At 44.6% G+C, this 24,013-nt stretch overlaps 2 protein-coding genes across 5 annotated transcripts in view; both read right to left on the reverse strand.

Moving 5' to 3' along the window:
• The window catches only part of LOC309516251 (la-related protein 6-like), a 32,098-nt gene extending 30,888 nt beyond the window's left edge, over window positions 1-1,210 (reverse strand). For 2 of the 3 annotated variants that reach the window (XM_082194974.1, XM_082194972.1), the window contains exon 1: window positions 1,086-1,180. The gene's annotated coding sequence lies outside the window, so the exon portion shown is untranslated. Of the gene's footprint in view, window positions 1-1,085 lie in introns of all 3 variants that reach the window. The other variant, XM_082194973.1, reaches the window with a different exon arrangement.
• On the reverse strand, window positions 1,141-22,776 carry GOSR2 (golgi SNAP receptor complex member 2). 2 transcript variants are annotated; one of them, XM_082195147.1, is made up of 6 exons: window positions 22,650-22,776; window positions 16,265-16,329; window positions 14,021-14,129; window positions 12,574-12,706; window positions 11,984-12,124; window positions 1,141-1,859 (listed from the first exon to the last, which is right to left on the reverse strand). In XM_082195147.1, the coding sequence occupies exons 1-6, from the start codon at window positions 22,676-22,678 to the stop codon at window positions 1,698-1,700; spliced, it is 639 nt and encodes a 212-aa protein (XP_082051273.1). In that variant the 5' UTR covers window positions 22,679-22,776; the 3' UTR covers window positions 1,141-1,697. The 2 variants fall into 2 exon arrangements, with proteins under 2 accessions (XP_082051273.1, XP_082051274.1); XM_082195148.1 differs by lacking the exon at window positions 11,984-12,124.
• Between the last annotated feature and the right edge of the window lie 1,237 nt (window positions 22,777-24,013).

Raw genomic sequence — 24,013 nt, forward strand, 5'->3', positions numbered from 1 at the left:
ATAAGCAGGGGTGGCGCTGTGGTCTAAACCACAGAGCCTAGGACTTGCCGATCAGAAGGTTGGCGGTTCGAATCACCGCGTTTGAATCCCCGTTGCTTGGTCCCTGCTCCTGCCAACCTGGCAGTTCGAAAGCACGTGCAAGTAGATAAATAGGCACCGCTCCGGTGGGAAGGTAAATGGCGTTTCCGTGCGCTGCTCTGGTTCGCCAGAAGTGGCTTAGTCATGCTGGCCACATGACCCGGAAGCTGTACGCCGGCTCCCTCGGCCAATAAAGCGAGATGAGCGCCGCAACCCCAGAGTCGGTCATGACTGGACCTAATGGTCAGGGGCCCCTTTACCTTTACTTTACCTCTAAGCCGACAGAGTACTACTGCCCAGCTTCCAGTTTTTGCCTTTTCCTGTTGCGCAAACAAAAGCATTCATGAGAAACATTCCTTTTTAACCAGGCCTTTGGTTGATCTGATTTACATCCTATGCCCTTTTAAAATGTGGGGGTTTTGGGGGGGGCGCTATTGGGTTGTTGTTGTTTTTTATGTATTTTGTGCTTTTATATCTTGATTTTATTCTGTGAACTGCCCTGAGACCCCTGGGTATAGGGCGGTATGTAGATTTAATACAAATAAAATAAAATGAGATATTTGGAGACGGGGGTAGGTTACAATGTGAGTCAGTCAATCTTGTTCAACGGAATTTATGGCATTGCCACCGTCATCTCGACAGTCATTAAAGCCAGGCTTCATCTTTGTAAGCCTCCACTTGTACCCATGAAGACTAGAAACTTTTAAAATTAAAAACTGAGAATCTCCTATCCTTGTGCAGGGTGCTTGCTACAGACTATTATTTGTGAAGTGACCCAGTGGCCCCGATTGTGATAAAAACCTTTTTTTTATAAGTGCCTTTTGCAAGTAACTTTGCAAATATATTATACTTCCAATAGCAGCCAGGGTGTCCCCGTAGAAACGTACCTACTGAGCCGGCAGTTCTGCCCCAAACCTTTTGCACCAAGCGCTAGCTTCTGCAAAGTGGAGGGTGACTGCTGCCATCCATTACCCTGAATATTTTACTATGGTTCAAAAATGAGTTACCTTGCTGTCTAGCCTTCGGGATCTGCTTATTCTAAATAAGAGGCAGGCACACAGCTTCCGAAAAAGAAGATCTTTTTGGCCCATGAAGATTTCTACTTGTTCCAGCCATGGCAGGACAATACTCTCCTTGCATCCTGGGACTATATTAAGGTAAAATAAATCAAATCCGCTCAGCTGACCACAACGTTCATGTATGTAACCTGGTTCGTAAGAACACCAAGTGGGTCTGCAGGTCCACAGACTACACAGTCGTGCAGTTTTCTTAGGTTCCGTCACGATTGCACAGGGGTTCTGTGACCACATGAATGTGCACCGCTCCTGTGAGCAGCGCATGACAACCGCATGCCAATGTCCTCTAAACCTGCATGGGGCACAGAGAGACAGCCCACCACCTGGCTGAAGAATTACATCGCATCTCGGCACCGTGTGGCTTTGTAAGCACCCCTTCAGCACCAAGGGCCCGAGTCCACGTATGCTAAATCTGAGCCATCTCACGATGCTGTAAGGAGAGAACATGACCAGTCCAGAAGGCAGGAGGTTCGCCATTACGTTGGGAGTCTATGAAGAAAGGCAGTCAGTCCATCACAGTCCGCTGGGAAGTTCTCTCGCTGCTCACGTCAGGTACTGCACTATGAGGAACATGAGCACGCAGGTCACGATCATGCCTCCGATCATGAAGTACTTATCCTGGAAGGCACGTTTCTCAGTGAGGCGCATGACTGTGTTGGATAAGCCGAGCATGTTTACAACATCCAGGATTTTCTTCTGGGTGCCCTGAAAGTGAGAGAGAGCAAGAGAGAAAGAGAAGCAGCAACGTTAGGGAAACGAACAGGCAGACTCTCTGAATGGCTTCGGCATCCTCCACAGTCAGAGGTTGTTTACTGAGAATCATAGAATTGTAGAGTTGGAAAGGGCCCCACACGGTCATCTAGTCCAATCTCAGCTAAAGCATCCATGACAGGTGGCCATCCAAGCAGAATGAGCTTTTACAGAGCAAGGACTTGCTTTCCACATCCCTCTGAATTGCAGGGCCCACTCCACCTTCCCATCTCCTTTCCTCTGCCTCCATGCTCCCCTGCTGATCTTCCGTTGTCAGAAGTTGGTTAGGTTTATCATGCCATCCAAAACCATACTTTCAACACTTAATTTTTTGGGGGGAAGGGGGAATATGGAACCCTCTGCTTGATTTAGCAGTTGCCTTTCCAGGAACACTTTTAGACAAAGGGACATACTGTTTTTTTTAAAAAATGGCAGCACCAGTGCTCTCACAAAGCATCTTAGGCTGGGTAGCAACAGGGTTGTGGGTCATGGCCCATATGCTGGAAGGTCAGTGCTAGAGAGGCACAGCTCTCACCAGGAAAGCACAACCTGTCCCATGGCTATCACTCATCTGCTTATCCATGCAGGTTTTACCTGTGCTCCGATAGGACCAGGAAGCAGCAGGAGGAAAGGCCTTCCACCAATCAGAATCAGCACAGTAACACACAAAGGTATATGGCTCCTCCCTTCACCAGGAGTCAGAAATCACAGGTAGGCCAGGGGGATATGGAACAAAATGCCGCAGTGGAGAATGCCTTTTTTAAAAAAGAAAGCTCTGGTGGCCAAATTCCATATACAGTGGTACCTCGGTTCTCAAATGTAATCTGTTCCAGAAGCCTGTTTAGTTTCCAAAAGGTTTGAAAACTAAGGCGTGGCTTCCCATTGGTTGCAAGAGCTTCTTGCACTCAGCAGAAGCTGTGTCTCATGTTTGGGTTCTGAAAAAAGTTAGAAAACAGAAGCATTTACTTCCAGGTTTTCGGCATTTGAGAACCGAAACATACGACAATGGAGGAGTTTGGGAACCGAGGTACCACTGCATATATATACAGTGGTACCTCGGAACTCGAACGTAATCCGTTTTGGAACACCGTCCAACTTCCGAAATGTTTAGAGTTCTGAAGCACGGCTTCCGATTGGCTGACAGCTAGGTTTTTGCACAGTGGAAGCTGTGTTGGACGTTCGTGTTCTGAAAACCGGAGCACTTACTTCTGGGTTTTTGGCAATCGGGAGCCAAAACGTTCAGGAACAGAGCTGTTCGAGTTCCGAGGTACCACTGTATTTCACTTTTAAAATTGTGTTTGGTGAAGGCTTTCACTTCACTGAGGTCCTCCCTTAGGAAGCCAGAATTATGCTGCAGACTCATGCTTATTATGCTGTCCCAGAAACTCCAGCGGATACAGAATGCTGCAGCGAGGCTCCTCACGGGGTCTCTGCCATGGGAGCATATTCATCCAGTGCTTTACAAGCTGCACTGGCTCCTGGTGGAGTACAGGGTCAGATTTAAGGTGCTGCTTTTGACCTTTAAAGCCCTTCACGGCCTAGGACCCTCGTACCTACGGGACCGCCTCGCCTGGTATGCCCCACGGAGAGCCTCAAGGTCCATAAATAACAACACCCTAGTGGTCCCAGGCCCTAAGGAAGTTAGATTGGCTTCAACCAGAGCCAGGGCCTTTTCAGCACTGGCCCCAACTTGGTGGAACGCTCTGTCTCAGGAGACCAGGGCCCTGCAGGATCTGATTTCTTTCCGCAGGGCCTGTAAGACAGAGTTGTTCTGCCTGGCCTTTGGCTTGGAGCCAATTTGATTCCCTCCCCCCCATTTTCTTTTTTCTTTTCCTTCTCCTGCAATGAGGCTACATTTTAATATTTTAATGTTCCATTATTTTAATGTTGTATTTTATTTTTGTTTTTAAGTTGTAATCATTCATCTTGTTTTTATTATTGCTTGTAAGCCGCTCTGAGCCCGGCCTTGGCTGGGGAGGGCGGGGTATAAATAAAAAATTAATTATTATTATTATTATTATGCTTCCTTTTCCACAGGGAATCTGTCCTGGGGCAGTGCCACAATTGGTGTGATGGAAAAACCGGGAGTGGCTCCAAGAACAGCAGCAAAGGCACGTCGATGTGTAGGGCAACAGTGAGAAGAGAGCCAAGAAATGCTACAGGTGGGATACCTCTGTGCTACCTACTGAGATGCAGCTACACAAAGAATGCGAATTCTCACCCCAGAACTCTGAAAAGGAGCATTCCGCATTTCCATCTAGGAATATTCAGCCTGTGAGCTTCCAACTAGGGAGAGCCACGTCGACATGCTCATCTGATCCGATGTGATTACCAACGGGATGCTAAAAGGCTACAGTTCATTTCCAGGGTGACATCACTCCAAAATGAACATTCAAGCCTGCAAGGTCACATCCTGTAACGCCTTAAGAGGCGAGAGACTGCTGGAGTGGGTGTTTGGACAGCTGTGTTCCAAGTGGGGCCAGGGCAGCGCAGGGAAGCGGTTTCTCTAGCTTGGCAGGAATATCAGGGGTTGCCCAGTGGCTCAATCCTACCACACCCAGCCTGCTTCTTCTAGAGGAAAAGGGCTGGGGTTGGAATAAAAACAGGCACGGGGTTGGGAAACGGCATTTACGTCAGCGGCTACCGAGGACACTTGAGCTTTTGACCTCTGCACGGCAGGGAGTGGTGGCTGGGGAGACAATAGCACCCGGCGTGGCTTAGGGACCCCAGAAGCTGTGTGCCATTGATAGTGGAGTGCCCAGAGAACAGGGCAGAGAGTTAGGAAGAAGACCCCGAGGGTAGGCAGTGATGGAGATGCAAGGAGGCAGAACGACTGGTTGAAGGGCAGAAGACCAGAGCCAGCAATAGCTAGAGGAGGAGGAGGGCAAACAGTGGAGTGAAGGAACGGTGGGCCAATGAGAAGAGGGAAGGTAGGGAAAACCTCATATGCAAATAATAATAATAATAATAATAATAATAATAATAATAATAATAATAATAATAATAATTTATTATTTATACCCCGCCCATCTGGCTGGGCTTCCCCAGCCACTCTGGGCGGCTTCCAAAAGAATATTAAAATACTATAATACATCAAACATTAAAAGCATCCCGAAACAGGGCTGCCTTCAGATGTCTTCTAAAAGCCTGGTAGTTGTTGTTCTCTTTGACATCTGGTGGGAGGGCGTTCCACAGGGAGGGCGCCACTACCGAGAAGGCCCCTGTAACTTGGCTTCTAACAGCGAGGGAACCGCCAGAAGGCCCTCGGAGCTGGACCTCAGTGTCTGGGTAGAACGATGGGGGTGGAGACGCTCCTTCAGATATACTGGACCGAGGCCGTTTAGGGCTTTAAAGGTCAGCACCAACACTTTGAATTGTGCTCGGAAATGTACTGGGAGCCAATGTAGGTCTTTCAATGTAGTCTTGCTCTTTTTAGGAACCGCTGGCATGGAGGATCCTGATTCAGGAAAAGGTTTTGGGTAGGATAGGCAACCTTCAGATTCTCTTTTAATTCACAAGAAGCTGCCTTATACCAGGAACAAAGGAATTATCCAGCTTAGCCTTATATGTCTGCTTTCCCCATGGTCTCAGGCAGATCCTTTTAACAGGCGGAGCCAAGGTTGCTGAACCTGGGACCCTCTGTATGCAAAGTATTTTCTCCCCCCGCCCCGCCCACAGCTTTGCCCCCTCCCTGGACTGATATTCGGAGCTTCTTATCCAGGAGCAAATTTGCAAAACTCTGCCCAAATTCACAGCAGTGCACAACGAAGCTACAAGAAATCCTGACAGGTTGAATTAATTTTTTTTTTTTATATAAAATTTTTATTGGTTTTACAAAAGTTTTTATAACAAACAAACATAAAAGAAAAACAGACAAACAAACAAATATAATTTCAAAATGTCCTTTCATAAACTTCTTTCCTCGGACTTCCCCATACCTCCCCTTTCTGCATCCTCATGTCCAAATTTTATAGCAACTTATAAATGTTTTTTCCCATCCTAATTCATCATAGTCCTTTCTTAATCTAATCTTATATTACTGCAACCCTTTCTCTCTGTAAAATCCCGACATTCTAAACTTCATCAAGTTTATAATAGTTCTTAAGATAAATCTTAAATTTCTTCCAGTCTTCTTCCGCAGTCTCCTTTCCCTGGTCACGAATTCTGCTCGTCATTTCCGCCAATGTCATATAGTCAATCACTTTCATCTGCCATTCTTCCAAGGTGGGTAAATCTTGTGTCTTCCAATACTTTGCGATCAGTATTCTTGCTGCTGTTGTTGCATACATGAAAAAAGTTCTATCCTTTTTTGGCACCAATTGGCCGACAATGCCCAAGAGAAAGGCCTCTGGTTTCTTAAGGAAGGTATATTTAAATACCTTTTTCATTTCATTATATATCATCTCCCAGAAAACCTTAATCTTCGGGCATGTCCACCAAAGGTGATAAAAAGTACCTTCAGTTTCCTTACATTTCCAACATTTGTTATCAGGCAAATGGTAAATTTTTGCTAGCTTAACTGGGGTCATGTACCACCTATAGACCATTTTCATCACATTTTCCTTTAAAGCACTACATGCCGTAAATTTAATACCAGTGTTCCACAACCTTTCCCAGTCAGCAGACATAATATTATGACCAATGTCCTGTGCCCACTTAATCATAACTGATTTAACTGTTTCGTCTTGTGTATTCCATTTCAACAGCAAGTTATACATTCTTGACAAATTCTTAGTATTGGGTTCTAACAATTCTGTCTCAAGTTTTGATTTTTCCACCTGGAAGCCAATTTTCCTGTCTTGTTTAAAAACCTCCATTATTTGATAATAGTGGAGCCAATCTTGTACTTTGGGTTTTAGTTTTTCATGGCTCTTTAATTTCAGTTTCTCTCCATCCTGTTCTAAGATCTCACAATACTTTGGCCATCCGACCTCCATATTAACTTTCTTGTGGGCCTTAGCCTCTAAGGGTGACAACCATCTAGGGGTTTTGTTTTCCAACAGATCTTTATATCTCATCCAAACATTAAACAACGCTTTCCTTACAATATGATTTTTAAAGGCACTATGCACTTTGATTTTGTCATACCATAGATATGCATGCCAGCCAAATGCATTATTGAAACCTTCTAAGTCCAAGATATCTGTATTCTCGAGGAGCATCCACTCTTTCAGCCAGCAGAATGCTGCTGCTTCATAATACAATTTTAAGTCCGGCAGGGCAAATCCCCCTCTTTCTTTTGCATCTGTTAATATTTTATATTTTATTCTGGGCTTTTTGCCCTGCCAGACAAATTTCGCAATGTCTTTCTGCCACCTCTTGAAACAGTCCATCTTGTCAATAATCTGCAAAGTTTGAAATAAAAATAACATTCTAGGCAGTACATTCATCTTAATCACTGCAATTCGGCCTAACATTGACAATCTCAAATTTGACCATATTTCTAGATCTTTTTTAATTTCTGACCAACATTTTTCATAATTGTCCTTATACAGATTCAAGTTTTTAGATGTTAAATTAACCCCTAGATATTTCACCTTCTTAACCACCGTCAGACCTGTCTCTTCTTGAAACTTATTCTTTTCCATATCTGTTAGGTTTTTCCCTAAGACTTTAGTTTTTTGTTTATTCAATTTAAATCCAGCTACCTGTCCAAATTGTTGGATTATTTCCAACACTCTTTTTGTACTAGTGTTTGGCTCCTGCAAGGTCAATACAAGGTCATCTGCGAACGCTCTTAACTTATAGTGTTTGGTTCCGACCTTTACACCTTTAACTTGCTGGTCATCTCTAATCATGTTCAGCAACACCTCCAGGACCGAAATAAAAAGCAATGGGGAAATTGGGCACCCCTGTCGTGTTCCTTTTTCTATCTTAAGTTCCTCAGTTATTACATTGTTTACAATCAACTTAGCTTTTTGTTCGGAATATATTGCACCCATACCATTCTCAAATCCTTGTCCTACCCCCATCCCATGAAGATTCTTTTTCATAAAACTCCACGAAATATTGTCAAAGGCTTTCTCCGCATCCACAAATATCAAAACTGCTTTAGTATTTATGTTCACCTCTAACTTTTCCAAAATGTCTATTATATTCCTAACATTGTCTGAGAGGTGTCTTTTTGGGAGAAAGCCTGCTTGGTCTCTGTGAATCTTCTCCATCAGTACTCTTTTAAATCTTTTTGCTAAAATGTCTGCAAAAATTTTGTAATCCACATTCAGTAACGAAATTGGGCGGTAGTTCTTCAGTTGAGTCTTTTCAGACTCTGTCTTTGGTATGAGTGAGATATATGCTTCTTTCCACGATTCGGGTGCCTTTTTTCCCTCTAAGATCTCGTTACAAACCTCCTTTAACGGTTGTATCAGCCATTCCTTTAAAGATTTGTAATATCTGGAAGTCAGTCCGTCTGGCCCTGGAGATTTGCCCAATTGCATGTCCTGAATGGCACCCTCTATCTCTTGTTCTGTTATTCTCTGGTTTAGATCCACCTTGCTATGATGAGAGATTTTTTGTAATCCATATTTATTAAGGAATTTATCTATGTCCTCTTCATTTTGTAATCCTTGGGAATAAAGTTTTTTAAAATAACTCACAAAACAATTTCTTATCTCGTTGGGTTTAGATATATTTTTCCATCCACTTCTAGACTTGTGACTGTATTTAATTTCTGTCTTTTCTTAAGTTGCCATGCCAGAAGTTTACCACATTTGTCTGCCGACTCAAATGTCTTTTGTTTCATTTGCTTTATTTTCCATTCTATCTCTTGGTTCATCAATTCCATATATTGTGTTTGATACAACTTAATCTCCCTCAAAATCTCCTGGGACTTTGGTTTTGATCTTAATTTTTTCTCTCCTTCTTTTATCTTTTCCAAAATTTTTTCCTTTTTCTCATTCTGTTTTCTCTTCTTTATTGAATTTTGTTGAATCAAAAATCCTCGCATCACAGCTTTACTTGCGTCCCAGATCACTCTTTTTTCCACATCGCCCTTTAGATTGATTTCAAAATAGTCCTTTAGAGTTTTTTGGGCCTTCATGTGGATCTCTCTATCTCGAAATAGGGTGTCATTCATTCTCCATCTAAACTGACCAGTTGTTGTAAATTTCATTTCCATCTTCACGGCGTTATGGTCGGAACAGGTTTTTGGGCAGATTTCTACCTTCTTAATCTTCGGAGCCATTCCACTAGTAACCCATATTTGGTCGATTCTGGTCCAGGTCATCTTTGCATGGGAGAAAAAGGTTCCCTCTCTTTCAAGAGGGTTCCTTGTTCTCCAAATGTCTATTAAGTCCATATTTTCAGTCATTTCGAAGAAAGTCTTCGGGAGTCTCCCTTCTTTAGTAAGTGTCAGTCTTTGTGTCTTGTCCATGTTTGTAGAAACTACGCCATTCATATCTCCCATGATTATCATATTGTATTCCAAATAATCCGTCAAAGTTTCATGGAGTTTTTTGAAGAATTCTGCTTTACCTTCATTTGGTGCATAGATCCCAATTATCAAAAATTTTTCTCCTTGTACCTGAATCTCCACCGCTAAATATCTTCCTTGTTCATCTTTGAACATCATTTTTGGAGCCCACTTCTCTTTTACATAAATCACAACTCCTCTTTTTTTCACTTTGTCCGACGAAATAAATTCTTGTCCCAATTTTTTATTCATAAGCAGTCTCCTGTGTGCTCTAGTTATATGGGTTTCCTGTAAGCAAATCAAGTCCAGTTGTTCTCTGTACAAAATATGGAATACTTGTCGTCTCTTCAAAGGACTGTTCATCCCATTACAATTCCAGCTAAGGAATTGCAGGGCCATCTTGTTATTTTTCTGGTATTCCTCCAACAGCTCCCAATTGTTGTTCCTCCTCTGTTGGTGGTGGAAGGTTCTGTCCAAACGAAAGGTTCAGGATGTCTATTACACTCTTTTGCTCAGCAATTGGGTCTACAGTTCCTTTCTGTAAATCTTCTTGATTTCTTTGCAGGAACCTGTCTTTATCCTGTATCGTCTTTATTTTCACCTTCTTCCCCCTATAGTCAAAAGACAGTCCCTGTGGAAATTCCCACCTGAAGAGAATGGTGTTCTTCTTCAACAGGTAGACCAAATCCTTATAAGAAGCTCTCAAGTCCAAAATATGTTTAGGAATGTCTTTAAAGATCTGTATCGGTGAGTTCCCAATTTGTAAGGCCTTTTCAAAGTGCAGTCTTAAAATTTTGTCTCTTTCCTCCTTCGATCTCAAGGTAATCAGACAGTCTCTCGGCGCCTTTCTGTTCTGTCTTCTGCCCAGTCTAAATGCTGTTGTGATTTTAAATTCGTCTTCCTCTAGATCTTCCCAGGAATCAGCAAACTCTTTCGTTAAAAAGTCCGTAAGATTGTCTCCTTCGTCCTCTGGAATTGATCGTAATTTCAAATTCCTTTCTTTTCTTTGTAGTTCCCACAATGCCAGAGTTGCGTCGTGGTCATAGACCTTCCTGGCAATCGGTTCTAATTTTTCCTGGGTCTCTCCAGCAATAGTTCTGGCTTCCTCCGCAATTTGGCGTGTGGCAGAATTTTCTTGCGTAAGCCTGTTTATAGATTCTGTATTCAGGTCAAGTCTTGTTGTTAAATCTGTCAATTTCTGTGAATTCTCTGTCAATTTCTTGGTATTTTCTGCCGTCTGCTTTGTTAGATTCTCCAGAGACTGGTTTATCTTAAGAAGGGCTTGCGACACTGCATCCATGGAGACTGCTGTACCTTTCTCTTGTCCTGTTGTCACTGTAGGGGTTATGCCTGAGATCGAGCCTCTTTTCTTGTGTTGCTGTAGCTGTTGTTGATATTGCCTTGTCTTGGCTCTCGTGCTTATCTCGTCTGCTGGGCCACTCATATCCCAAGGTCGTTTCCCACGAGAGCCTTCTCCTAAAGGAAAATTCCACTGTCCCAAAGCGTAGCAACTTTTAATTTACCCTCTAGAGGGAGCAAATCAAGATGTCCGCAAACAAAGGCAAAAAGTATTTAAAAAGCAAATTTATCGGGAGGCTTCTATATGTATATTGCAACACTTTCCCAATAGATAGAGTCCCAGCCTTCCCTGATATATTGTGTCCACAGAGTCCCAAAACTTTGTAACAAATAAGCAATGAGACTTCCACTTTGTTACTTTCACAGGAGTCTAAAGTCAGTTCAGTGTTCCTTTGTTTTAATAGCAGTTTGTGCCAGGTTGAAGGCTGCAGAAAGTTCCCTTTCCTTTAAGTTGGTCATGCAGCTTATAAAATCACTTATTCCTCCCCTCTGCCCTGCAAGCTAGAGGGGATAGTCAAAGTCCAAATGTCGGATTCAAGCAGTTAAAGACAATATCCCATACGGATGCAGCTCAGTAACTTTCGTTGCTTTAATTGTCATGCAGTCGGGGGAAGGCAGACTTCCTTAATTTTCGCCTTTCCCGTTTTCAGCCTAATTTCAAGTAGTTTTGACACGAATAGAGGTTCAATCTTACTCACGGGTCTTTTTTGTCCAGATTATTCAGGAAGGGAATCGGCGCTCTCCACTAATGGCGACGCGGCTTCACCCTGCGGGCTGGGTAGCGATTCTCAGCACCGCGCTCCCCGTTGTCGTTCCGGAGCCTTTAAAAAGGCTCTTTCTGCGGTAAAGGGGGGCGCTTCAGGTGCCCACCGAATCTCCTTGTTCACAGGCTCCGTTCCTGTGATTTTAGGGGTCCCCCGCTTGCCGTAGCGGGTCAGACCCGAACTCGCAGAGCCGTCCTCTCTCCGGAGCTCGGAGAGGGAGCAGCCATTAGCGCTGGCGCCGAACCGGAAGTCCCTGACAGGTTGAATTAATGATACAATCGCAACATGTGGAATTTGAGTGTATCTGAAAGCCTCAAGTGCAGCTACGGCAGTGGCGGGTTCAAAAGGGGCAGAAGCTTGGTTTTGCCATACGGGGGGGGGGGGGGACAGAGGAGTGACAGGGTGACCGAAGAGAGGTTGGAGAAGAGACACAGAAGGCGAGAATGAAATATCAGAATTAAAAGAGGGGGAAGAAGAAAAAGTGGGTGCCTACTCCCTATATATATATATATATATATAAGCTGAAGGTCCCATCCTATGCCCACCTTTAATGTCATTCTCTGATCCCTCAGGCCCTGCAGAATGCTGGTCCCGCTGCCAATGAGATCGTCCATGCCACGGTGAGCATTTTGGAGGGACTCGTTATGCTGCAAGGTTTCATCGATCGGAATGGTGGTGTCAGAATCCTGCAAAGGGGGAGGAGGGAAGGGAAGCATGTTGGTTATCTTTCCTTGGCACTCTGAACCCAGAAGGACAAGGGTGTCAACAAAAGGCCATGTTTTTGGGGTTTTTTTAAAAAAAGAATCGGCATTATTCTGCAGCAGTGAAGTTCAAACTTTCTGTCCTTACATTTTCCACATAAGTGTGACTGCCACAAAATCGAGCTGCCGCTCCATGTGTCCTCAAAGACTAAGTAAACTCCCTATGTATTACAGGAGAAGATTGGCAGTGGTGGGAAAGTTGCCTCGTGTGAGTTTGGACATCGTTGCTGATCTCCTTAAGTGCTAAACCCCATGATTTCTCGCCACCCAAAAAGACCCCATTTGAGAACGACAACTGTTAAATAGATGAACTTTGGGACATGGGAGGGAGGCGAATATTAGCACAAATCCACTGGTTTTACAGGAGGACATACGTTAGTGGTGAATGTTCGGGCCAGAAGCTCCTCCCGCTGCCTCTCTTGCTGCTCCCGTGCATAACGCCGGTGCTGGAAGTTCCTCAACGCCGTCTGCAGGTGCTGGATATCGTATTTCAGCTGATCAACTCGTCTGAGAACGACAAGTCACAGAAAGGAGGAAGAAAGCCATGAGCTTCGATTTTCATGTAAATACAAGAACAACGTCTAGTTACAGTAACTTGTCCTATGGTACATTCTTATTAAGTTTCATATGCAGCACACAAGCAATACAGTCGTCCATTGGAAGTCGAATGGAATCAGTTCCGGAAATCAAAGCATGGCATCTGATTGGCTACAGGAAGCTCCTGCAGCCAATCAGAAGCCATGTTGGACGTTCGGGTTCCAAAGAACGTTTGCAAATTCACTTCCGGGTTTGCAGTGTTCAGGAGTCTAAAATGTCTGAGTACCAAGGCGTTCGGGATCCAAGGTACAACTGTACATTTATTTATACATTATCAATTCAAATATAGTCTCCACAGAGATTCTTGTCTGTGGGTGGAATAAAAGTATCTTCTGTCTTATTTATAAAGGAAAAGAAAGGAAGCCAAGTCTTGCCAAAAGTGTCTGTCCTTGAAGTGCCTTTAATTACCCATCTGTGGCAAGTGAGGAATTACGATAGAGCTACATTATTCCAAATATTATTTACCCAGATTTCAATGGGGATTTCTATGGGTTGTTTCCAGTATCAGGCTACTGTGAATCAGGTTGCTGATAATAGAAAAAAAACCACACACACAAAATCTCTGCATTAAAGGCTATTGTTTACATTTGAGTCTAATGTGAATAAGGCAAGAGCTGAATTGGGTGGAAGGGATTGCTGCGTAATTGTGGAAATAATAGGAAACACCTTTTTCTAAAAGGAGCACTGCAGCCTTTCCAGCAAGAGGAGAGATGCTAGTGTTTATTTTGGCTAGGCGAGTCCAGTGCCAGCGAAATACAATTTTAAGTGAAGCCTCCTGAAGACGAGCAGAGATTGTTCGTAGGGTTGGGTTGTGCCAAACTGATTGCCATGTATGACCTGCAATTATGATCCCCAAGTCTCTTTCCCATACCGCCCAAAGGCTTCCTGTATCAGCAGGTTTCTTTCCTTAAGAGCTCGGTTTTAAGCTGCCTTCAAGTTCTATTGGAAATCAGTGCAATTAAGAAAACATTCACAGGCACAAGAAAGAGAAAAGCCTGCCGCATAGCCTGATTTGTTCCTAATAATAAATTTATTGCCCTGCACCTTCTATCCCATATGGAAGGCAGCAAGCAATGCAGAAAAACAACAACAACAACAACTTGCCCTGAGAACAGGTCAGAACAACAATAACAACTTGCCCTGAGAACAGGTCAGAAGGCTGCACCACTATATGTCCCAAGACACAGGAAGAAGTTTGGGTGGGCGAGGAAGAAGGTAACTCACAGCTTGGCGTTCTGCCGCTTGCTAGGAGGTTCCTTGTTACAAAAGATTTCCAACCGTTCCAAGTTGCTGAAGATCCTGTCTATTCGCGCCTGGATTTCGTTTTCCACCACTGAAAGAGGAGATGAGGGGGGAAAGGTAAGAAACATCAGGGCCAGATGGACACTTGCAGTTTTAACCAGCACAATACCTTCTTGCCAGGCTTTGCCAGTTAAGCCTTGCCCACGCTGTGTGAAATGGGAGGTTTCTACCAGAGAACATGTTAATGTTCCTAGTGCCACCCATCATGGAGCTAGGTGGAGAAGGTGCCCACCACAACCATCGGGCCAGGGACTGCAAGGAATGCCCTGCCACTTCAGCCACTTTGTTTGGAGTATTTTATGGAATGTGGAAAATAAAGCAACAAAACAAGGAACAAATCCCCTCTATTCAGGGCACGATGGGCAAATAAGCATACATTTTGGTGGGGGGGGGCAGTACATTTTATATATATATATATATATATGCTTTCGTAGATTTTCACGGGTACAGGAATGCAGGTTTTGGTGTCTTCGGGTGTCTTCCCGTGTAAGAGTCGGGGTGTCTGGGCGACGTTTCGACGAGGTCTCACTCGTCATCTTCAGGCTGGTGCTTTCGGCTTCTTGTTATATTAGTTATTGCATTGGATCTTTCAGGCGTTGCTAAGGCTACCTATTTCTGTCCAGGAGGATCCAATAGCATTCCTGGGTGGGCTGAGTCAGGCGAGGGCCTGAAAGATCCAATGCAATAACTAATATAACAAGAAGCCGAAAGCACCAGCCTGAAGATGACGAGTGAGACCTCGTCGAAACGTCGCCCAGACACCCCGACTCTTACACGGGAAGACACCCGAAGACACCAAAACCTGCATATATATATATATATATATATATATATATATATATATATATATATGCAGGTTTGGTTTTGGTGTCTTCGGGTGTCTTCCCGTGTAAGACACCCGAAGACACCAAAACCTGCATTCCTGTACCCGTGAAAATCTACGAAAGCATATATATATATATATATATATATATATATATAGCCAGAGATTCATGCTGTCCAAATTTCTGCTGCTGTTGGCAGCAAATATTCTTGCTGCCAACATATGAGATGCATTTGTGAGAAATAACCACCTGTGGGTTCTTTTTTCACTGCAGGATTCTAATACTGTGCGTAACCTTCTCGGAAATTACAACCATCCAAAAGTTTCTTAGCTAGGCAGCAGTGTCCAAATCGTTCAAGTGCCCAAGTCACCTTTGTGTTACTGACTACTGCTACCAGAGGACACTTGTATCAAGTCTTTAAATTTACATTTTAATTCCCTCTTTGGACTCATAAACCAAGATAATAAAGCAAGCTCTGCTAAAAAAGCCTGCTATTATTATTATTATTATTATTATTATTATTATTATTATTATTAACTGTCCTTTATGTTTTCCACAAACCTGATAAAAAGTTAGCCGGAATCTTTGCATTTTAGAGCACTATCACCAAAGTTGATTATACAATCATAGAACTGGAAGGCGCCACAACAGACAGCTAGTTGAAGCCCCTGCCATGCAGGAGACTTTTGCCCAACATGGGGCTCGAACCTCTCCAACAATTTGGGCCAGCCTGTAGGGACACATGAGAGAGCCGTACAGGGGTCATGTACTAACTACGGTATATTTCAGTGTGGTTTCTCTCAAGTTTGTTGGACTCCAACTCCCATCAGTCCCAGCCAGGATGGCCAATGATAAAGGAGCTGTGGTCCAATAACCACTGGAGGGCCACATGTTACCCACCATAGTCATAGAAGAATGCTTCTGCTAAAATGTGACCTGCCAGCCACATCTCTTTTTTTGCAATTATTTGTATGTTGAAGTGCCTTTCCAAAAGGCAATTTACACCACTGGGCTAATGAGAATATAAAAACTCTACCGCCCATGGCTTCCCCCATACCCTACCCCTCACTCAGTACAGCAAAATGGAATCAGAGAATTGTAAGTCGGAAGGGACCCAGGGGGTCATCTATTTCAACCCCCTGCAACACAGGAATCCTGCCACAGCGATCCCTGGGTGGGCTTGAACTTCCAACCTTCTGGCTAGCAGCCATACGCACAGACCCATTACACCACCTAAAGGTCAAAACATATTAATGGTTTCACTTGGGCACATATTGGAAACACAGTCAGGGAGCACTGGCCAAGCCAACGGTGAGGTTACCCTCTTCCATTAATTACTCACAGTGGACTGACTGCTTGTCTGATGTCTCGAGGCGGCCCATGTATGACTGGACCTCATGGACCTGCCTGTTGAAAAGAAGAAAAGTTCTAGTCAATCACAAGGGTTCCGGCAGAAAAGGAGGGTTTCTCAAGAAGGCAAACACATGGCAGAAATGAATCATCAGTGCTCAGAGCAATCAGAATATTGAAGCAAAACCCCTGGTATAACAGTAAAAATACTGTGCAAGTCAAGGGTAGCCAACATGTCGCGGGACTACAACTCCCATCATCCCTGACAGTGCGGGCTGGAGCTGATGGGAGTCCAACAACGTCCACAAGGTACTATGATGGCCATCCTGGCAGTATGGAATATCATACTTTGCAGAACAGATTTCCTAAACATTTCTCATACACAGTGGTACCTTGGTTGTCGAACGTAATCCGTTCCGGAAGTCCGTTTGACTTCCAAAACGTTCAAAAACCAAGGTGCAGCTTCCGATTGGCACAGACGCCCAGGAAACCCTAGCTGACAACCGCATCGGACATTCGGCTTCTGAAAAACAGTTGAAAACTGGAACACTTACGTCTGGGTTTTCGGTGTTCGGGAGATGAAATGTTCAAGTACCAAGGCACTCGAGAACCAAGGTTTCACTGTATTCTCTGAAATCTTTACAAGGCAACAAGGACACAGGCAAAAGCAGAAATACAAAAAGCAACCTGCCTCATCACTTGTGGTAAGAATTGCCTCCAGGTGACCAGAGAGGGAATATTTGCAAAAGATGGCACTACTCTTCTTCTTATGGCAGAAATGACTGGCATGGGTGTGGGGAAATGGTTTGGGGGGGGGTTTAAGGCCACAAATTTATGCAGTCTTGCTGACAATGCTGGGTTCGCATGAACTTCTTTCCATTTTTAGAAATGCACTGCTTCAAAAATTAGGTTGCAACGTAACAAACTGATAAATATCTGTCAAATCAGTCAATTGGAAAGGCTATAACACCAGTCCAACCTAAAATCAAATTTGTAATTAGCAATTTTCAGGTGAATATCTTTGGGGAAGCATCTATATTTGTGCACACAAGCATGCTGAGAATTTAATATGCTAACCATATTCTATACCATCATTCTGCCCCCCCCCCTTAAAATCTGAACAGAATCTTACTCCTTTGAATTGTCTTGTCTTAATATATTTACAATAATTAAATTGAAGATAACTTCAAACAAATTCAAAGTCTGACTTGGAAATTAACATTTTAAAACACATTCAATATGTGTATTTCAGTTCAGTATTTCAGTTCAACCATATTATGGCTATTGGGAAAATATCTGAAATATTTATGTAGCATGTAAAATTAACACAGCCTATTTTGACCTTCTTTTCTATGTGTTCGTCAAATAAATATGCTATATGAGTGAAACCTCAATGTATTTAAGGCAGCAGAAAGTTTCCAGATGCAAAGTTGGTTAGAAATCTCTTTCCATTGGCTAAAGGAGCATCCAAATTCTGAATGAACACTGTTGCACTTGAGCCACTCTACTCTATAGGCAAGAAAGTTAAAAGCTGGGATTTCTCGCCGTGATTATCTGGCACTTCTCTTTGGGATCGCCTCCAAAACAAAGAGTGGGAATGGTATGGTGGGAATGGCTCAGCCCTGCCAACTAGAAAACCTGTTTTGGAAACAGACTGAGGATATCAGGCCAGAGGCAGAGAAAAGGCAACAGGACGTGGGAGATCAGGTAGGGCAAGGAGGGGAAGAATGCTCTGCCCCACGGGCACCTCCTGGAAACGGATGCGTGGCAGAAAAATCACTTGAGCACACCAAGAGAATGACTAAAGGCAGGGGTCAACAAAAGGGGGGGGGAATCATGAGACTCAGCATCTGACAAAGAGAAGCAGCTCAGGTGTGCTAGAGTCTGATGGGCAAGACAGAAAGGCTGCAACACTTTTTGTTTTGCTTAGTCATTTAGTCGTGTCTGACTCTTCGTGACCCCATGGACCAGAGCACGCCAGGCACTCCTGTCTTCCACTGCCTCCCGCAGTTTGGTCAGACTCATGTTTGAAGCTTCGAGAACGCTGTCCAACCATCTCGTCCTCTGTCGTCCCCTTCTCCTTGTGCCCTCCATCTTTCCCAACATCAGGGGCTTTTCCAGGGAGTCTTCTCTTCTCATGAGGTGGCCAAAGTATTGGAGCCTCAGCTTCACGATCTGTCCTTCGAGTGAGCACTCAGGGCCGATTTCCTTCAGAATGGAGAGGTTTGATCTTCTTGCAGTCCGTGGGACTCTCAAGAGTCTCCTCCAGCACCATAATTCAAAACACTGCAACACTAGCAATGCCATTGAGAGCCATTCGCTTTGCAAGCACCTTCTTGGAAATCATCCTAGCCAACTATCACTAGAGCCTAGAAGGGATCAAGGACTGATTCAGGGGAAGCCCCAGTTGCTGGATGCCAACTCCCATCAGCCCCAGTCAGCATGGCCAATGGTCAGAGGTGCTGAGAGTCCAACAACGTCAACATCTGGAGGGCACCAGCTTGGCTACCCCTGGATCTGTCTGTTTCTGCTGGTTTGGGACAGAGAATTGAATGAGATGGCCTTCAGTCCAACTCTTTATGATTTACTCAACAATCTCTAGCTCATTTTCATTTTAGTCAACACAAACAGGCTCCACCAGGTGAGGAAACAAGCATGACAACAGCAACCTCTGAAGTCTCCACAACCTTGCTTAGCGTTTTAACGTTTGGAAGGTTTTCAAGAACATGCCAACTCAACATCTGAGCACATGCCAAAACTGAGCACATGGTATGTCCATGACTAGCTCTGGATATTAAAAAAAGAAAAGAAAAACACCATAAGGGCATGTAATGTTCTTTTCATCAGATTGTCAAGGTGTATGGTTTTTAAAGCTTTAAAGATTAAACAGCATAAGATGCAGGAATGTAGGACTTGGCTACAAAGTTCAGTGCTAGACTGTAGAAATAGGCTGGAACTGCACTCGCCAACATGGTGCCCATGGGCATAACGGCACCCTTGAGGCCTTCCCCTGGCACCCACAAAGCCCTGAACACCCCACTTTGTCACGAAGTGTCATGTGCTGTTATCTCCCCCAACCCACTGAAAACTACAGAGTTGTAAAGGAAGAAGATGGAAGAATAATGCTCTTTCCCACTTCCTCTTTCAGCATGATATATAGTTTTCAAGCTCGGATCAGCAGCTTAACAGACTATAAAGTGTCTGAGGTAAAAGGGAACAAGAAGCAAGTAACCAAAGAGAGAAAGGGGATGGAGACAGAGAGGGAGAAGGCATATATTGCTGGCATCCATCTGCCTCAAGAGACAATGGAAGAATGTACCATCAGAGATGAAGTCAAACCATTGGAAAGATACAGCAGCTGCTGTGGCTGTACAGACCAACATCGGAGGGACATGTTTTATTGCAGCTGGGGCAGATGAAGACATCTGGTTTCGCTGTTACAGATGAACACACATAAATGTTGGATCCAGTAAAATAGATCCTCTTGAAATTGAATACTTGTCTTATGAGTTCCCCTCATTCCCCAATCATCATCAAATCTATCTCCACTGACCAAAGTATAAAAGTCACATATCTGGTGCTTTCCAGCACCACCATGATACAACAGGGATTCAAGATGCATGAATTCTCATAGATCCTCCTATTTCTCCTGAAAACTACCACCAAGTGATAGGAGACCGTTTTATCCACAAATATACTCCGTGGTTTGTTGACGGTTTTAACATCCCAGGCAAAAGTCATGAAGATCCATGCCTTGGGTCTGTGGTATTCATACTGTGTGTTGCACTACTTTAAGCTTTAGTATAATGGTGGATTTTGGAGGATGCTGTGGATATCATGCAAATTCAAGAGGAGCCATATTAGTTCCACTGGTTCCAGCTTTTATCCAGACCCCTTGGAAGATCAAAGAGTCTGTGTGTGCTTACTCAATCTGGGGCAAGAAAGAGAAGCCGAAGAAGTGGTGCCCATGGCACTCTTACAAGATTCCAAATTTGCTCATGGGTTCAAAAATATTGGCAACCCATTATGGCAAAGAATCACTCTAGGATTAGAAGGGTGATGGCAAAGAAGAGTCTGTTTTAAAGAGGCACTGTGTTTAACACTCAGGATTTTGAAAATCTGAAAGCCATCCATTCCACCCAGGTCAGAGTTGAGTTTGTCAGAACACAGCTACTACTCAAAGCTATACACAATACAAAAGGAATGTGTCTATGGCCAGGGGGAGGGGGGAATCCACTGTGACCCAGTGCCTAGAGAACAGAGTCTGGACCTTGCATAGTTTAAACTACACGTGTAAATCTGGGGAATCAAAGTACAGCTCAATCTTAGATTTTAATGGCATAGCAATCACTCTATTAGTTTCAGTCTCGGTTGCCCAGTATCCAAATAGATGACCTTTGAGTTGTTACAAGGATGAACAAGATACAAGTGAGAAACCCTCTGCACATTTCTTATCCCCATTTCTCTGAATGTAAGACCCATACAACTCAATGAGACTTACCTCTGAGTAGACATGAATAAGATTACACAGTAAACAATGGTTAACCATCACCTGACTCCTGATACCAGGACTACTTACTCCCCTTCTCAATTATGAAGTCTCTCATAGTAGGTGGGACAAGGAAAGATTTCCAACAGCAGCCCTCGTGACAGTCACTAAGGTGGTGATCTCGCTTTTCTTCTACCCTCCAGAGCCCCAAATGTATCCACCAATTTACTGGTGCTGATTTCAGGCAGAAACAGCTCCAAAGTAGTCCCTATTTGTGAACCTCTGTCCTTGCCACCTGATGTTACCCTTTGGTGTCCCATATCAATGACTGTTTCCTCCCTTCTTCCCAACATGGATACTCAGCCTGCTTCCCAAGCTTCACGCTGCTTCTACCCCTACACAAAGAATCATCATCCTTATTCTTTCCTGTTCTCGCTTCCCTCCCAATATGCCCCCAATTATTTATCCCCATCCTGCTGTTCACAATCTCCCCCACCCAGGGCTGTGTTTTCAAAACTTCTTATTTCTGAATTGAAATGGAGGCCTACCCAGTGGGATTTAGCTGCTGAACAAGATTACAATGATGAGCCGCATTATGCTAAAACTTACGCCATCTGACCCAAAGGCTCTGTGGAACAGCATGGTGAGACAAATATAAGAAAATGGGGTGGGAATAATAAAGCCCAGGCTCTTTTTTTCAGCTGAAACTCACTGGAACTGAGTTCCGTCACATCTTTGGTGTGTTCTGGCACCTCTGTGCGACAGAGACAGAGGGTGGCATGCTGCTCGGAGTTGCGCGGTGGAGACAGCAGTTTATATTTTTTGCCGTGGCAGTGCAGCAAAACTTTTTTAGGTCCTCCCCCTAAAAAAAATCTCAACAAGTGCCTATGCAGCAGATCTCATGGCAGGAAGCAAATCCTCCTGAGCGACAGATGGGCGTGAAACTCCAGTGCTTTTGAATACTGCTCTGTATCATTACATCTGGCCAACTGCTGCAAAGAAGAACTACTGGCCGCTCTAGCTTTTGCTAGCAGAACTTTTTTGGTGGCGTAAACAGACTCACCCCCACCCACCCTACTTATCAAAAGCTTCTACCACTGTCTTTGCTGTTCGGCCGAGAATCAGTGACAAAAGCGTCAAGGCTACACCCCCCAATATAGCAGGCGATGTGCTTCATATTCAGACACTGTCAGGCGAATGATTCAAAGACGTTGCATGAAGATCTTTCAGTGGGCAGGCAGGCAGGCACCAGAACCAGGTTACACTTCATTCAAATTGCCACGGACTTTTTACTTACGTGGCCTTCCACTCAGCCCCTCCTCCTCGATATAAATACAGTGGTACCTCGGGTTAAGAACTTAATTTGTTCTGGAGATCTGCTCTTATCCTGAAACTGCTCTTAACCTGAAGCACCACTTTAGCTAATGGGGCCTCCTGCTGCTGCCGCACCGCCAGAGAACGATTTCTGTTCGCATCCTGAAGCAAAGTTCTTAACCCGAGGTACTATTTCTGGGTTAGCGGAGTCTGTAACCTGAAGCATATGTAACCTGAAGCGTATGTAACCCGAGGTACCATTGTACTCAATGCTGACCTGGTACGGCAGGGCTGTTGCTACGATTCACATATACGAACGGGGGGGGGGCATATAAATGCAGATTATGAGTTGGAATATTACTGCCCTCCGTCCCATTGCCATGGATATCACTCCCTTCCCCCACACCCACCCCACTGAAACCTCCCTCCACCCCACGGCTCTCCCTCGGCTTCCCCCCATTTACAGAAACACCTCCGCCCCGCCTTCCCTCCCGAGAAGGAGGTACTCTGGTTATTACTATTATTATTATTACTATTATTATTATTACTGCAACCTCCCGCCCCGCACACGCACTTGTTGGTCTGGTGGTAAAGCGCCTCCATGGCGGCCGCTCGGCTGACTGCGCTCCCACACAGTTCCCCCTCTTTAACACGTCACCCGGTCCCAGGCCGGCGCTTCCGGTTTCCGGCTTGCCGAAGGCCCCCGCCTGTGACGTCACCCGCTCGGCGCCGCCTGCCCCTGCCGGCGCCTGAGCAACTGTTGCAGAGAAAGGAGGCGGGGAGCGGGGCGGAGCTGGCAGAAGAGGCAGCCGGGTTGATTTATATCAAATCAACTTGCTGCGCTTTCCTAAGCAGGGGTTTTGGATTTAAGCTGCCTCCCCACTACCACCACCACACACTGTTGATGTCAGTTTGCCATCATGCAGTGCGTTTTCATATTTGCATGCGCTGCAATTGACAAATGCAGCTGAATAATAGCAATAATGGCAAAGTTCATTCCATCTCTCTCTCCCCGTTCTGCAAGAGTACAGAAGGCTAAAATAACCCTATCCGTCCTCAGTCTGCGGGACATTTTGTTACTTTCACGCACTGAAATGGACACGCGCAGCTGAATAATAAAACAATAATAACTGTGGCAAAGCTCTTTTCTCCTCTCTTTTCCTCAAGTGTTGTTGTTGTTTAGTCGTGTCCAACTCTTCGTGACCCCCTGGACCAGAGCACGCCATGCACTCCTGTCTTCCACTGCCTCCCGCAGTTTGGTCCAACCCATGCTGGTAGCTTCGAGAACACTATCCAACCATCTCATCCTCTGTCCCCTTCTCCTTGTGCCCTCCATCTTTCCCAACATCAGGGTCTTTTCCAGGGAGAGTTCTCTTCTCATGAGGTGGCCAAAGTCTTGGAGCCTCAGCTCAGCTTCAGGATCTGTCCTCCCAGTGAGCACTCAAGGCTGATTTCCTCCAGAATGGATAGGTTTGATCTTCTTGCAGTCCATGGGACTCTCAAGAGTCTCCTCCAGCACCATCATTCAAAAGCATCAATTCTTCGGCGATCAGCCTTCTTTATGGTCCAGCTCTCACTTTCATACATCACTACTTCCTCAAGTGTAGAATAGGATAATGTTATTTGTCCTCTGCTCCAGAGATGCATAGATCTCTGGGTAATCTGAAGTAGATCAGCAAGCAGGAGTGACAACTTGGCCCTGTGGCCGTGAGTGCCGTGCAGCGTTCATGGCCCTGGCACCAAAATTTGTGGGTGTCCAACCCCTTCATGGGGAATTTTGTGGGTGTTCAGGGCCCCAGGGAGTTGACACCTATGTCAGCAAGTATTTCTGATTCCCATGCCGCCAACAAAGCAACTCCTCCAACCCAGTTTCTTTGCTGGAATGAAGATTGGAAAGAGGTGGGAGGGTGTAGTCTAACAAAAAGTTGCCACACAAAA

Source organism: Podarcis vaucheri (assembly GCF_965113315.1).
Source record: "Podarcis vaucheri genome assembly, chromosome: 13".
Taxonomy (NCBI): domain Eukaryota; kingdom Metazoa; phylum Chordata; class Lepidosauria; order Squamata; family Lacertidae; genus Podarcis; species Podarcis vaucheri.